Source organism: Cydia pomonella, chromosome 16, assembly GCF_033807575.1.
Source record: "Cydia pomonella isolate Wapato2018A chromosome 16, ilCydPomo1, whole genome shotgun sequence".
Taxonomy (NCBI): domain Eukaryota; kingdom Metazoa; phylum Arthropoda; class Insecta; order Lepidoptera; family Tortricidae; genus Cydia; species Cydia pomonella.
The window spans coordinates 15295207-15311245 of NC_084718.1; the positions used below are offsets into that span (position 1 = coordinate 15295207).

Genomic DNA, 16039 nt, shown 5'->3' on the forward strand with positions numbered 1-16039 from the left:
GTACAAAATATACGTTACGTACTTGATTCAAAAACTGAACTGAATAACTCTAAATTGTATTCCTTTGGCAACTGATTCACATTTCCTCGGGTTTTGCATAATAGGCTGTTATAATTAAAATTGACATCACAATAGCTGCTGAAAAATCGGTGATCTCACTAAGGAAAACTCACCTCAGTAGCTCCTATTCTCAAGCTTTCGTTCAATTTCAACGGAACGTTATGAATCAGCGATCCGTCCATATAAGCGGCTCTAAGGCCATGACCAATGCCAGTCAGTTGCAGAAGCGCGGGAACGACCGACGCTTATAAATTAAGTTTTTTTTAATAAGTTTTTTTAATCCGTCGCTATGGCGTCAGCCGTGATGAAGTTCAGTGCCATATTGTTTCTGGTTGCCGCGTGTGCTGCTGATGTTTGTTAGTATTTTTTTACTTGTTTATTAGTAAATAAGCTACCTTAGTCTTTGCTAATTTAGATATTTTTTAAGCACTAATGGACTAGTTAAAAGTGATTTGTGACTCGACTTCATTATCTACCCTGCCAATTGTAGATACTATTTCACATCAAATGAAGGAATATCTAAAAGCTTTACGCCGAGTGATTGCCTTTATCTTGTTATGTAAAATAAAATAAAAACCGGGCAAGTGCGAGTCGGACTCGCCCACCGAGGGTTCCGTACTTTTTAATATTTGTTGTTATAGCGGCAACAGACATACATCATCTCAAATTTCAACTGTCTAGCTATCACGGTTCATGAGATGCAGCCTGGTGAGAGACGGACGGACGGACAGCGGAGTCTTAGTAATAGGGTCCCATTTTACCCTTTGGGTACGGAGCCCAAAAAGCATTTGATAGTTTGACGTTTGCAGGTTTAAAAACAGACGAATTAAAAAAACCTGACCTTGTTAGATTGCAACACAAATAATTACCTACAACATAAATATATTTAATATTTTTTGGCCTTGTTTTCTTAATGGAGATGTTTGAGGAACAACAACTGCTACGGATAATAAATTATTGTTTTTAATACCTATTAACTACTAAATAAAGAACAAAATATAGAGATATCGCAATTTGATACCAAAAACAAATTTAACTCTATCAAAATAATTTAATTAGGTATCTAATATTACAACCAGTAATAACCAGACGGCCTTAGAATATTAATTAATTAACGTGATTCTTCCGCAAAACGATAAGTTGATAGATGTCATCAACAAATGACGAATAGTACCTACCTACCTACTTGTATAAATTGAACACTGAAAAGGATTTGGAATAGCTATGAGCAACGCTAACCCAGACACATTTAAAGTATTATTTTTGTTAACTGTGCGTAATGCCCAATATAAAGAAGAGGCAATATTTCAAAAAGTCTAGTGACTATGTCAAGTGGGGTATCATTTGAAAGAACTCAAATTGTAGATTCCAAAACAAATTTTCTTTTTTTCGTAGTGAAAAAAAGTTGATTAATGAAAAAAAATCTGAAAAAATACCACCCCCATCCTTATCTCCGAAGTTTACCGAAAAAAAATTATGAATGTTTCACATAATATTAACAATAGGTACTATAAATTTACAAGAAAAATATAGTCAGACCTCTATCTTGGTAACTTTTTTTAATTAACATAAACATTTCCGAATTCAGTTTGCAATTTAACCAACTTTACGTGTGTTTATTATACTTGAAATTTAGATTACCTTAAAGACACCTTTTTTTAAAAATAAAACAACAATTTTTGAAATCTGTTTGCATTATAGAGATTTATCCCCGAAAAACCAACATTTAACCGCCATCTATCGACAATTTGTCGATAGATGGCGCTACGTACACAATAATAATTACGCGGTGCGCGAGTAAAGTGAACTCGCACTTGACCAGTTTTTTTTAAGTTACGCCCGACATAAGTAAGGTATGTTTTAAGTTACATTACATCTAACTGTCCATATTGTGATGCTGTTTGATGACATATAATCGTTAAAGTTAAATAAATACTTACACCGTTAGTTCTAAATGAAAATGTCAATATACATTCTATTTAACACCGCCACTGGAACTGGACACAAACAAGTGACAAAGACCATCTTGTCGTAATGAGAGATTTGATTAAAAAATAATTTGCCGTTATATTAATTGATCTATAATAGTTATTGGATATTGTTAGATAATTAGACTTGATCGTTGACGTTAATTGAAAATTTCCCGTTTAACACGAGATATTTTCTTCACTTCTCGTTTTCTTGGTTAGGTACGTAATAAAACAACTCGGTTATGCCTTCAACATGCTTCGACACTCCTTACCAGTAAAGAGCGTCGAAGCATGTTGAAGAAGCACACGAAATGAAGTTTTATTTGTCAAAACGTTAGGCAGGGCAGGGCGAGGTTTGTTTAGTTAATTTAATTTTGAGTTAGAGCTTTACTTATAACTTAGGTCCAATATCTTTGGAGTGGAATATCTTTATACAGATATAGTGTAAACATGCAATAAAATTCCAATAGGTAGTATTTTTATCAATACAGGTATAGAGACCAGGTTTAACCAGTTTTGCAACTTCTGCATAGGATCCGATCTTCCATTCGTTTTAAAAGTACGTTCCCTTAATCCCGCGTTAATATAGGCAGTACATCCAGACTGCAAATACCTAAATAAGTACCTAATTCATGATTGTACTTCGATTTCGATTATATAGAAACGGTATATTTAGAATATTTTTTAAATACATAATAGTGTAATTTTGTAATATTCATACAAATAAAATTAACATGTAGGTACAACGTGCAACAGGAGATGTTATAAAACGAGATATATAATATATAACTTAAAGCTTAAAACTTATAATTAAACATTTGTGAAAAGGCGGACTTTCCCGGGCAATTAACACCTACTTGTAAATTCGCTTAACAATATTAACACATTTAAATTTAAAACACGTCCGATTTATGAATCGGTCGTATTGCCGAGATGTTGTATGCATCATCTCGGCATATTAGAATCTATAATATGTTTATTTGAATTTAACAGCGTTAACACCTATCCTGCGGCAATAGATTTAACGCGTATTTGACGGGTCAAATTAACCCCGAACGAGGATGGTTAATTAATTTCATACTTCAGAAAACTCTTTTTCTTCACCATATGTACACTATACGCTCACCGTTAGACAAAAGTCTTTCCAATAAAATTTTCTTCAATTAAAAAACTGCTATCGAGACTAATATTCCATTAAGAGGAAAGGGGACGGCCGTTTCTCCATGCAAGTCCCCATTTTCCTCACTGGATATTGACATAATGGAAAATATTTTTACATAATTTGATGTATATTAACCATAGTTATTAAGTACGGGGACGTTTAACTTTTTCGAGTTTTTGATTATTGTAAAAACTAGGAGCGAAAATCAGATTTCATAAAAAAAAATTAAATGCTCCTTACTCTTAAAATAATTAAAAATTTGAAAAAAAAAATCAAACGTAGGGGCATAGCTGTGGTTGGTGTACAACAAATTGTGTCATAATATGTTCAATAATGTTAATATCCAGAGAGGAAAATGAGGACTACATTTGTATGAAACGGAGATTTCGAACGGATCCTCTGTTTTCGTCTTAAGTAAAATGTATTCATGTCGTATGTTTCGCTTTTGCAATGTTTATCTTGCGTGACAACAAGTTCGCCCTGTTGACTCTCTTGACCTCAGGGTGTCTGTGTTAACTGTCATCGAACACTTGACACGGATTTTGTTTATTTATATTTGTTTTGCGGACGAGGAAAATGTCAGAAAATAATGGGTATGTACTTTTAAATACCTATATAGTTACGGGTACATATATGGGATGTACATGGCACGCCGATTCCTAAATTTTTTGTTTGATCGATTAATTGAATTTAATAGGACTACTTAAGTAATTATTTGGCAATACATACGAGTTATTGTAATGGTTATCTCTATAACCCTTAAAGCTCTTAAGGGCTCCCCTTAAGAATCACCTTAGTCGAACTTTCAAAACGACATTCTGATATAAGATGAAATATAACACTACCATTCAAGTAACATATAACGCTCTATTTTAGTATTTTCTGTGTATAATAATTTTTAAAACTATTACCAAACATTATGTAGGGTAAAAGCACCAGTAGTCAGCCTTTTTACGAAATTTCTATGTCCAAGATCGTTTAATTTGCCCATTAATTGACCAATAAGAATCATTCTTGTTTTTACTGTTCTAGAATTTAATAAAGTTTATTTTTTATGAAGAATAAAACGTAATTGAAATTTGCTTTTGGCAATATTCCATTAAAAATAATGAAAGTGCCTTTTTGCCAGTAATCAGCCCCCTGTGTACCAATAGACAGCCTTTAAGTTAAGTACCCAGTGTCCAGCCATCCCATTTTAATGGCTGACTAATGGGTTCTCAGTCCCGTGATCTCAGTGTCCAGTGGCCAGCCACAGGTTGACTACAGGGTATTTGATGGTTTTCAATCAAATAAAGTCCTAATAATGTAAATATTTATAGGTACTGGATTTAACGACTTACGATTCATTTGAAAATAAAATAAAAATCTTGAATCCGATGGTCAGCCTCCCTCGGCTGACTTCTTTTTATACAAAAAAGTAATTCCCAATAGCCAGCCTCCTTAAATATGTTACTTCAATATGGATTTATATTTATTTTTTACTTTTTTCAGGTGTATTAAGTATTCATTATGTGAAGCAGTCCCCATTATTTTAACAAAACATCACAATTCGGCTGCTAACGGCTTATGGAAATACGATGTGACACTCCAAAAAAAATGGTGGATATGACTTAACCCTTCATGTCAGAAAACAGCACTTCTTTGAAGTTGTGTTGTGGTTCATGCTAGACAATTATTTTATAAATTAAGCTTTTATCAATTAATAGTTTATCAATCTATAATATCACTTACTTTTAGCATGAAAATTATCTATTTTGTTCCTGTGGTTTTAAGATAAAGGAACTTTCCACATGAGGAGCACTTGCCCCGACCGACCAATCATGATCCTGCAGACTATGCATCGACGTAATTTCCAAATCAAATACATCCGCGTATTTATGAACGGACCCTGACATTGATATTACACGTTAACCTTTCCGAATGCGACCGGTCTAGCACTCGTTGGACCGCATATGTGCGCGTGTAGGATCTCCGTGTAGGATCAACGGTAGATTTCATGTAGATTTACTGTTTAAATTTCGATATATATTATTGTGATTTAGTGCAGCTTGATTTAATGAGGTTAATGAACCGGTGCAACCGTATAGTAAAAAACGATAAATTAGGTTAATTTAAATTTTAACGATTATTTCACATAGTTATGTATACTCGTAACAAGTAACAGGACTTAATTGGTCTTATATGCAAGGACTGTATTTTTTTTTCTCTTGAGAACCGTTATTTATTATATGATAACATACTCTTTCTGTTATCCTCAGTTATTCCTCAACTTACTGGGTTTTATGGGCTAATAACCTAATAACATACACCATATGTAATACCTTCACCTTCCTATGTAATACAATACCTTCATTTTAGAAAAATATATTATTAAAATATTTAATTTAGAAGATTTTTTTTATTGTATCTACCGATGTTATTTTGAACGAGGTACAAACACATCACAAGATTTTATCTGAAGCTAATTAAATATCTACTAATTATACTACTAGTCCATAATAACCTAGGTATCATCTGTAAATGTACATGTTACTAAGTAATATACATGAAACAAAAAGCTGATAAATCTTCCGCATTCCAACCAGCGCAGTAAAGCTAATGAATATTAAAGGATCCTTTGCTTATTTATGGAAGATTAAACCAGTCCTTTCTCGGATAGTTATTCAGAATGTAAAATTAAAAACTTTAAATAGGTAGTCAGCATCAAAACACAGATTAAAAGTTCCTGTATGTAGAACAATAAAATAAATAATAAATAAAATGAATATCATAGAACATTAATTACACAATTTGACTAAGTCCCACAGTAAGCTCAATAAGGCTTGTGTTGTAGGCACCTACCACCACAACGATATAAGAAATATTCGACTGTGAGAGATACTTTAGAACACAAACGAAGCTTTATTTGGAAAATAATTCCAGGAAAGGAAAATATTATGTAAGTAATACTATGTGCGAAGTGCAATATGGGGGGATTACTAATACCAACAATCGTGTTAGGCTTTGAAAAAATATGTACTTATTATTTAGTTCGTTGGCCCAACTTTTCGTATCTTCTGTCAACTGTCAAATAAATTACCTATCCAGGCAGGTGCCACTGCGGTAGCCCCTCAGGGTAGCCCCGTCGCGTATGTAGCCAATACATAGTAACCGTAGCTAAAAAAGCATAGGTACATTTAACATTACCCACATGTTTTTTTTTTTAAACATGTGGGTAATGCTAAATGCTACCAGCGCAATTACTTATAAACAACAAATACAAAAAAAAAAACAAATCACCAGCTTATAACTATTTTTTCTGATTCATTAAGCACTTAACGAGTAATCTCCGTCCCATTTCCGTTTCCATAGTTTTTATACACGCTAATAGTTCAACTATCTTTACACTAATCTCTGACTTCTAAAGAACAATCGTGTTCAAATTATCTCGTACATCGTCCGCACTGTTAACTGTCCTTTCGTAAACCTTATTCCAATGACATAAAGTCCTCCGATGGTGAGTTAAGAGTGTTGCTTGTTAGTACTTATGGCGTAATGGGTACTGGGTAGTAATAGCCCAGCAACTTTACGAGCCGGAACTTACCCGTACTGGGAATACACGTAACAATAGTTACCTAAAATTCCCAACCAAAAATATTCTTTGAGGAAAACCCTGGGAAATTGGTTGTTGTATAAAAAAGTGAACTTAACTATTGCAATTAGTTACAGTCAGCGCTTTTTGCGGATAGAACCAAAGTATTGTCTTTTGCAAAAGTTATATAAGTATAAGTAGGGATTCTTTCAAAGGCAACCGAATTTTGCAGGTATTCATGTAGTTAACGGGTTTTTTTAACCCTATTCATCTGACAATTGACAAAAAAACATGCGCCATAGTTCTTAGTAAAAAAAAACTCCTCTTTTCATTTTGACGTGTATGAGGAATATTAACAGTTCGGCTATAGTTCGGCGGTATCGAATACTTATAATTATCACATTGGGTTGCTATACGTCAAGATTTCCCCTGACAAGTCAGAATTTTCAGTCCTTTTTTAGCGCCTCGGGAGGACATTGAAGCGTGTCAAGGTTTTTAGAAACTAATCACTAGAAGCAACATAAAAGTTTGGAATTGGGCTGAGAAAAGGGAAGGTTATTTCTACAGCCAAGAATCTAGTATTAAGTATGGATTGGGTATGAGTAGTGGGGGAACTGACAGAACTTACTTATTACTTTCAGTAGGAGTAGCAGAGAAAGCGTTATTATTGTTTGTCTTTGTCACAGCCTTTTTTTTAAATTCCCCACCGTAAATTTAGTATAGTTTATGGTGGGTAACAAATAACCCGACCAAATTACGTAGGTTGTTTTGGTATGTTGTGAGGAATATTAAAAGGTGTTTTTAATTTTGTCGCATTGCGTATGATCTGCTATTCACAGGCGCATGCGGTATAGCACATCTATACGATCCTACCATTTATGTGTACAGCATATAAGCGCGAGTTAAGGGGCTAGTGGCCCATGAAAGGTTTTGGTTTAAGGGATTTAATCGGCGCTTATGGAAAATTAGAGAAATAACCGTCCAGGAAATGTCAGGATTGTTAGCGTCCGGGGTTTGTCAGGATATTTTTTTTTTCTTATAACAACCTTGTTATCACGTGCTGCATAACAGCTGTCACATCCTTAACGTAATTTGTTTCAAAGTCCTAGAATACTGTGAAGAAAATGAGTAGCCTCTATAAGTTCTGTAATTGTGCCTAATGTGAGGATATTGTCGTTTGCACTAACGACTTAAGTCGTAGGTATAGCTCAATAGGTTATTTCGGAATCTTGACCTAGTAACTACAAACGCATCAGCAGTTGTAACCTAATGTTTATTATGACTGTGAACCAATGATATGATATAACTATAGATAGGTTATACTACTACATAAGGAGCACAAACAATATTTATTTATATACCTACGAAGAAATCTGTTGTTTTTGATTAATTTTCGCATTCCATTCATCTTTGTCAAACTCGTTGTTAAACATTATTTCTGTTTCGGTGGGCGGGAGCTCGTTAGCACGTGCACATCGCTCACTTGCCCAAATGGGACTAAAGGCAACTTGTACAATTTGTCACAAGCAAGCGCTTTAATTTTGGAACGCCTATAACCTATCTTCACTTATCAATCATTGCTGTGAACACGTTTATTCCGTAATGTTGGTTATTTCAAGCTGTCCTTTATAAGTAATTCACCTTAACCCCGGCTCATCTGTCATTGGTTTCAGAAACTAAGCAGTATAAGATAGAAAATTGTCGGAATATACATAATTATGCTATTTAACTTTTTTCTTTCCTAGTGCCCGATTCAGACTTGACAACTTGTTACAGTTTTGACGTTGTTTTGACACGACCTTGAAGATCGTTCACGATAATTGGTGCATGCAAAATAAAGTAAAGTCGTGCGTGAGGTGCGCGCCAATCACCACGACAATTGTCATAAACGGATCACCAACCAATTCCTAACTATATAACAAGTTGATACATTGCAATCGGGCTTCTAAGGGTCGCCAGCAAGATCGGGGGGCCTACCGCGAAAACCGAAATTAGCAAATTGTAGGCATCTTCCTCTTTTACTCTCACTAAGACGTAATTAGAGTGAGAGAGAAAAATGCCCGCGATTGACGTACTTCGGTTTTCGCAGTAGGCCCCCGGTTCTCCATATAAACGTAATTACGCTATCATTTTAAAACGACTAGCTAGATTGCTCTGAAACTTTGTACTGACAATAGGATAAGGTATATCTAGAGCTGTAATTAGTTTATGTAAGCTCAGATACCATAGTAAAAATATTTTACAACTTTTTTTGTATGTGCAAAGTTTCATTGCCATCCAACACGTAATATTAAAATGAGAACGAAACTCCGTTTGTATGGGAAGGTGACATTCGGCCGTGCTTGCCGGGGACTCTAAGGCAGTGTCTTACGTGAGCGAATAACTCGCGAACGCGAGGCGGGGCGGCGCGGGTGATCGCATTCACGAGTCATCGCTCACGTAAGCCGCTGCGTAAGAGCTTCCCTGCACGGCTGATCGTATAACACATACATTATAAGTAGGTATTATGTTCTAATAGGGGTCCATCTCAAGAATTTGTAACCCAAAGGAATAGTCGTATAAAATAGCTTTGAGCATTATTTTTCCGTGACTTTAATAAACTCCTATACCTTCATGTATGGGATTAGTCGGGACTATAATAGGACTAAACATGATCCTATAAGTTATTAAAGGACCATAATATCTATCTGTCTAGATATGATGAGGTAAAACCAAACAAGTGCCTTGACCTCTACAGGATTTATCGCTATGCCATTTAATGCATTTGCATTAAATTATCCTCGAACTGCAACATGGAAAGAATACATAAAAGAGTAAAGTCAATAAAAAACTTGGATTTTGGGGAGATCATTGACTTGTAATAATAAAAGTATTTGAACAGGAAAACAGTTTTAGGAATGTCGAAGTCCTATTATAGCAGCTTATTCCAAATATATTTAATTAGACTAGTGATGTGGACCTACAGTACCTATACTTATACCTAACTAAAGAACGTAGATATTTTCCACAAAGCACAAAATACATAGGTCTTTAGATACCCATGTAGAAGGAATACTATTGATTGCACCCCTCTTTTAACCTCTGTCTATGCCTCTATAAAAGAGAACGTTACAGAAAAAAGAATTGCAGATCACAGGCGGTCTTATCGCTATTTCTTCCAGATAACCTTATCATTACGAGTAAGTAGGTGGATTTGGAAGATTGAGGGGAAATTAGTACTTACCGCCCTTACCGATAATAATTAATCGATATTTGACAATGTTTTAACAATAACGGTTTTCTTTTTCAGCCGAGCTCGTCGGCGACAAATCCGCGCAGCCGGTGACGGAGGTGTGCCTCGGGTGCATCTGCCAGGCCATCTCGGGCTGCAAGCAAGCTCAAACGTGCGAGGGAGACACCTGCGGACTCTTCCGCATCACCTGGGCGTACTGGTCGGACGCCGGCAAGCCTACCATCAACAACCTCGCACCTGATCACCCTGATGGTAAGCTAGCCTGACGGAGGTGTGACAGCCAGGTTGTCTCGGGCTACATGCAGGCCCTGAAGTGCAAGGGAGACACCTGCGGACTATTCCGCATTACCTGTGCGTACTAGTCGGGCGCCGGCACGCCTACCATCATCGACCTCGCACCTGACAACCCTGCTGGTAAGCTAGCATGATGGAGGTGTGCCAGCTGAACCATCTCAGGCTGCAAATAGAGCCTGACGTGCGAGGAAGACGCCTACGGACTCTTCCGCATCACCTTGGCATACTGATCGGACGCCGGCAAGCCTACCATCAACAACGTCGCACCTAACCACCCTGATGGTAAGCTAGCATGATGGAGGTGTACCAGCTAGGCCATCTCGGGCTGCAAGCAGGGCTTGACGTGCGAGGGAGACACCTATGGACTCTTCCGCATCACCTGGACATACTGGGGGGACGCCGGCAAGCGTATCATCAACAATCTCACGCCTGACCACCCTGATGGTAAGATCTTATGGAGTCTCTTCAACATATCTCTCTCTCCCTCTCTCTCTCCCTCTCTTTCTCTCTCTCTCTCACACACACACACACACACACACACATATTAGAGTTTATCCCGTCCAACCCCAACTACTGCTTTGAGGCACAGGGTGTGTCCACACACAGTAATGGTAGTATTGCCCTAAATTTGAGAGCCAAAATTCTCTTCAACTTTTGACTAACTTTAACGAACTCGCGCCTGGCCAATTTGAGTGACCTGACTGCAGGTACCTTATAAAAAGACAAAACATATAACTCGTGAACGGGTGCTGTTTGTGGAGACCGGTCTGTTTAAGCTTACACGGGGTACAGGTTATGTTAAAGTATGTAACTTTACTTTTGAGTGACATTAACGTGAGACACTTCATTCGGTTCTTGTCTGTTTTAATTTTTTTGTCTTTTAATTATTTATATAAGAATTCAAGCCTTGGCGACCCTCTACATCTCTAAGGATAATTTAATATCTTTTTTATATTTTATCTCTGACACTTAGAGACTTATACATCTCTAAAGAATTTTAGTATTTTATGGTTTTATTTTTTTATCATAGTTTTTTTTTGTGTAATTTGACATTTAGAGACAGTATACATCTCTAATAAAGTATTTATTATTTCATAGATTCGATATTTGTAATTGTTTTTTTTTTTTTAATTTATTGTTTGTAAAAATGGACATGTAAAAGTGCCCCTGTGGCCTATTTTCTGAATAAATGTTTGATATTGATATTAATATTGGTACGAGTAAATTTATCTGTGAGCAATTGGCCCCACTCCATAATTTTTTTAGAGAAAAAAAAAGTCTAAATTGGTATTTTTTAATCGATACCTACGTTAAAGTTATCCACTATACTTATCCCAAGAGCGAAATACCTTACATAGCTGATATTCGTATAATTATGGCTGTTATTTAAATTAAGTACCCATACAATTTTATGTTAACAACAATATTTATGGACTAATAGATAAGATAATATGAATTTATTGAAAACATCACCGGAAAGGTCAAGAGTCAATCTGCTAGGTTTGCGACAGTCTCGATCAAAACATCATTTATGAAGGTTGATGTTTAGTATTTTTTACACATTTTGATAAATTTTATTTATTTAGACCGGCAAAGGCATTTCAATGAAGGTCTGCATCAAGGAAGAAGATATTTGGAAGAAGGAAATGAAGAAGATTTTTATCGTATTCATAAATGCTTTGATTAATTAGCAGACATAAATTATAAATCAGCATTATGTGTATTACGGCAAATATTTTTTTCTAAGAATTATTTTTATGTTAACTGAGGAAACCTTCATACTTCGCTTTTATTGGGTAGACTCGGTAGACTCTATTTTTTTGAAGATAAGAAGTATCATCAACAAACAAAGAAATAAACCTATTTATTAAATATAATAAACACCTATTCTTTAATTTTCTACAGCGTATCGCAGCTGCGTTGTGGACCCGTACTGTGCTGCCCAGACCGTCCAGGGATACATGAGGAGATTCGGACAGGTAACTCTAGGCTCTAGCCCGTAATTTTCATGCCGTTGACAGAAAAATGACGTCACGCTACATAGAGTATGATTCCAATTAATATTTTCGTAATAATTAATCATGTTTAGTTAGTCAATATAGATTGTTTAAGAGCTTTATTAGAATAAATATATTAATCATTTATCAACCTCTTTAGGTAAGTTAAAATACATATACTTGACAATCAGTACAGAAACGTCTAACTGACTTTCAGCTTATTGTCACTCAAATAAATAATAGATTATTAATTTATTAAATAATACATATTTTGGATTATTGACAGCGTAACAAGCTTTTATTCTCGTAACAAGTATTTATTTTGATACCCGTCAATAAGTAAGTTATCTAAATTTGAAGTATTGTAAAACAACTCCCTGTAGGTATGTTAAATTACGTCATTTTGGCATCAACGGCATGAAAAGTACGGGCCCTGCCGTAACTAACTTGCTATATCACTAGAACAAAACTAAGAAGTGTTGAATTCGATTATTTCTCATTTAAAGTCCATCAAATATAAGAGCAGATTACTAAAAGGTAGGTAACTACTATTTGCTATACGGAAGTGGAATTACATCGGCATATCTACGTAAAAAATATAATATTGTAACCATACCAAGTGATGACGAGTGAAATACCAAGAAACAGAATCTTGCATGCGTCCTAATAAAAAAAAACCTAATTAAATCTAGCGGATTACAAAAACCTAATTATCATTCAAAAATATTGCTTGAGTTTTTGCTGCGCATCAACATACACCCACTAAGAAAATTGGCAATGTCTACGTTCACATTGCCAATTTTCTTAGTGGATGTATGTTGATGTTAATTGAATGAATACCGTGACAATGTCAGTGCATGAAATATTTAGCGGTGCAGGTACGACTGCGCACTGACATCATCGCGGCCTTGGCTTCATGTAAATCTTCTAAGGCCGTAAAATCTGTATTCCGTATCGAGTTGCTTGACCTACAACTTTGTAAGTTAGGTTAGGTATTATTAAAGACAATCATTCACTTGTAATAAAGAACCGAGATTATGTTTCCAAAAACCTACCTACACTTTATTTTTTTTAATAAGCCAAAAATAAATTAATTTCAATTGTCCCTTGAAGTACACATATTCAATTGTCCTATAGCATTGAACATCGTCAATCTTAAGCAATATAAAATTAAATAAGAATAAAAGTGCAAAACATTGTTATGTGTTAATTGTTTGACTTCGTGTGTCAACTATTGGAGAGTTTACCTTTAGGTGACACAGGTCGAGGCCACTATGAATGCTAATAATAAATATGTACAATGTCGCTACTATTTAAAAGTTTCTAACTTAAATTTTGATGGCTCTTATAATAAATATCGTTGACACCTCGTTTTAAAAATATTCAAACAACAAAAAATAAAAAATAAATACTTTATCATCCTTAAATCCTTAAGTGAGCACTTTGCTGGCAGTACTGGAAAATCTTAGTGTTTCTGCTTTGTAAGTTCATCTGATTTCATATATATGTATGTTTATGTTTGTGTATTTCTTATGATTGTATTGTGTTCGTACATGTACCTAATTGTATGATCTATACCTCCTGTTTTTGTACCGCCTACTACTTATCTACTTTGCATAAAGGTTGACTGGTAGAGAATGCCTTACGGCATTAAGTTCGCCTATTGTACAGTGTGTTTCTTATGTGCAATAAAGATTAAATAAAATAAAAAATAATAATATCATTATGATGACTTTAAAGTGGATTATCTAGTTTTATAGTATGGCAAATTAATTTTTCAGCAGAAAAGGGTGCGAAATTCTAAATTTGTATGGAAGTAAAAATCTAATATGCTGACAAAAATCCAGACTACATCCTAAAAAATCCTGCCATTTCCTGGAAAATAGTCCATAAATCACTGTTATTACCATTACCACGATAAAGTATAAACGTACCCATTGGATCCTTAATTTCAAAAGCTTTCTGGGCCACTAGCCCCTTATCCTAAACTCTTTGCGCAACTCCAAACTTTTAGCTAGCTCTTCAAATCTCGAATTTTTAAGCTATGTTTCTATCGCACTGCGGTGGGCGGGAGTGCATGCGTGCGATAATGACAACTGCAGCTCGGACTAAAATTCCCACGCAAAAAACTCAAAAATCGGGGTTTCGCTCTCGACTGTTTCATCCTCCAAAACGCAATCAATCATTATGAATATAATAATAGTCCAAATAAGCAAAACATAGAGGCACAGATATTGACCTTATTTGAAAAAATCATTGCTCTAGGTTAAAAATCCAGGGAGGAAACAGTCGAGAGCGTTTGTATGGAAAAATCGCAACTAGGAATTCCTCTTAAAAGACCGTGACACTCGCCAAATCCCCTCGCAATACCGACATAGGTCCAAAAATCCTGATTTGTCCTGATCCTGGAAATCTTGACGCCCACGTGCTCCTATACTTTTCAAATTTGCCGCTTTTTTCCACTGACAATTGGTGTAGAGTATAGTTCTCCACGTAATACTCGATGAACATTGCAGGATTGCAACGGCGACGGCCAGGTGAACTGTTACGACCACATGGCGATCCACAAGAAGGGCGGGTACGGGTGCTCCGGCGACCTTCCTTTCGAGTACGTCAACGTCTTCAATCAATGCATAGCCGCCGTCGCTGCCCACCAGGGATGAATAACGTAGTTTTAACTCCGCTTGTAATAGCTAAGGATATATGTACTGGTGCCTAAACCCATAGGAAAAAAATCTAGTGATCTAATCCACATCCGTCAAAATTCTACATAAAAAATCCACACATGATTTGCTGTGAACGCGATAGCCGACTATTTGTGGATTTCCATCAAAGGAGGCTCCTTATGATTCGTGTGCAATAAAGACCTTACGATCAGAATTTCTGTTGGAATTTCAGATAAAAAGGTCCATATTGAACTTGAACGATAATAAGTGCTGTGATGGAAAGCCACACTTACTTAGCATGTCGAATAAGGCCCCTAGCCCCTGCTTCACCACTTGTCATCTGACAATGAGATTCCCCTCCTCCGACAGACGTGTATCCCTAGCTAATACGGGAAATACCTCTTACCTACCCATAAAGTAGTAATTCCTAACATCTGTTAAACACTATTTTTGGTTCTTATGTTAGAACACAAGAAGTGTACAATTAATTGGTAGCGTATGTAGTCTTTATGAGATTAATTTAAACTACAAGCGTTAGGCTACTTAATTCATTATATTTAAAGATTTACGTACTTAATTTTTAAAATAATAGAACACACTGTGCCAAATGAAATAAAAGTAAACATAAACAGTTTTAACATTTTCGACGCCGCGTCAAACACGAAAGTTGTCACTCGGACGCCACGTCACCGTCACAAGTGTCAAAACTAAAATTGAACTTTATGCACTATGCACTATGTTGCTCTGTGGTCTGTGACGGATTAATCCTTCGTTGCCGTTGAACCTGCGGTTCGGATATATCCGTCATTGGCGTCGAATAGGTTAATCTGATACTTTATGAGATTAATATACGAGTTTGGTCGAAACACGCACGTAATAATATTATTTATATCATAAAAAGTACCTACTTGAGTTGTTAAGGAACAATAGTAATTCCTTATAAATGGATACAAATATGTATCTACTAGTCTTTTCGGATTGTTGTTAAGTTAATTACAGATTCTTGATTTTAATCCTAAATGTGACTGCTCAAGACTTCGTAATAATAAATAATTTAGCTACAGACTGGTGTTTTTCTCCCAAAGAC

General features: G+C 35.7%; 1 protein-coding gene across 1 annotated transcript; it reads left to right on the forward strand.

Moving 5' to 3' along the window:
- The first annotated feature begins 257 nt into the window (after window positions 1-257).
- On the forward strand, window positions 258-16015 carry LOC133526343 (lysozyme-like). The gene is made up of 4 exons (XM_061862909.1): window positions 258-416; window positions 10053-10247; window positions 12195-12268; window positions 14803-16015. The coding sequence occupies exons 1-4, from the start codon at window positions 350-352 to the stop codon at window positions 14947-14949; spliced, it is 483 nt and encodes a 160-aa protein (XP_061718893.1). The 5' UTR covers window positions 258-349; the 3' UTR covers window positions 14950-16015.
- The last annotated feature ends 24 nt before the right edge of the window (window positions 16016-16039 follow it).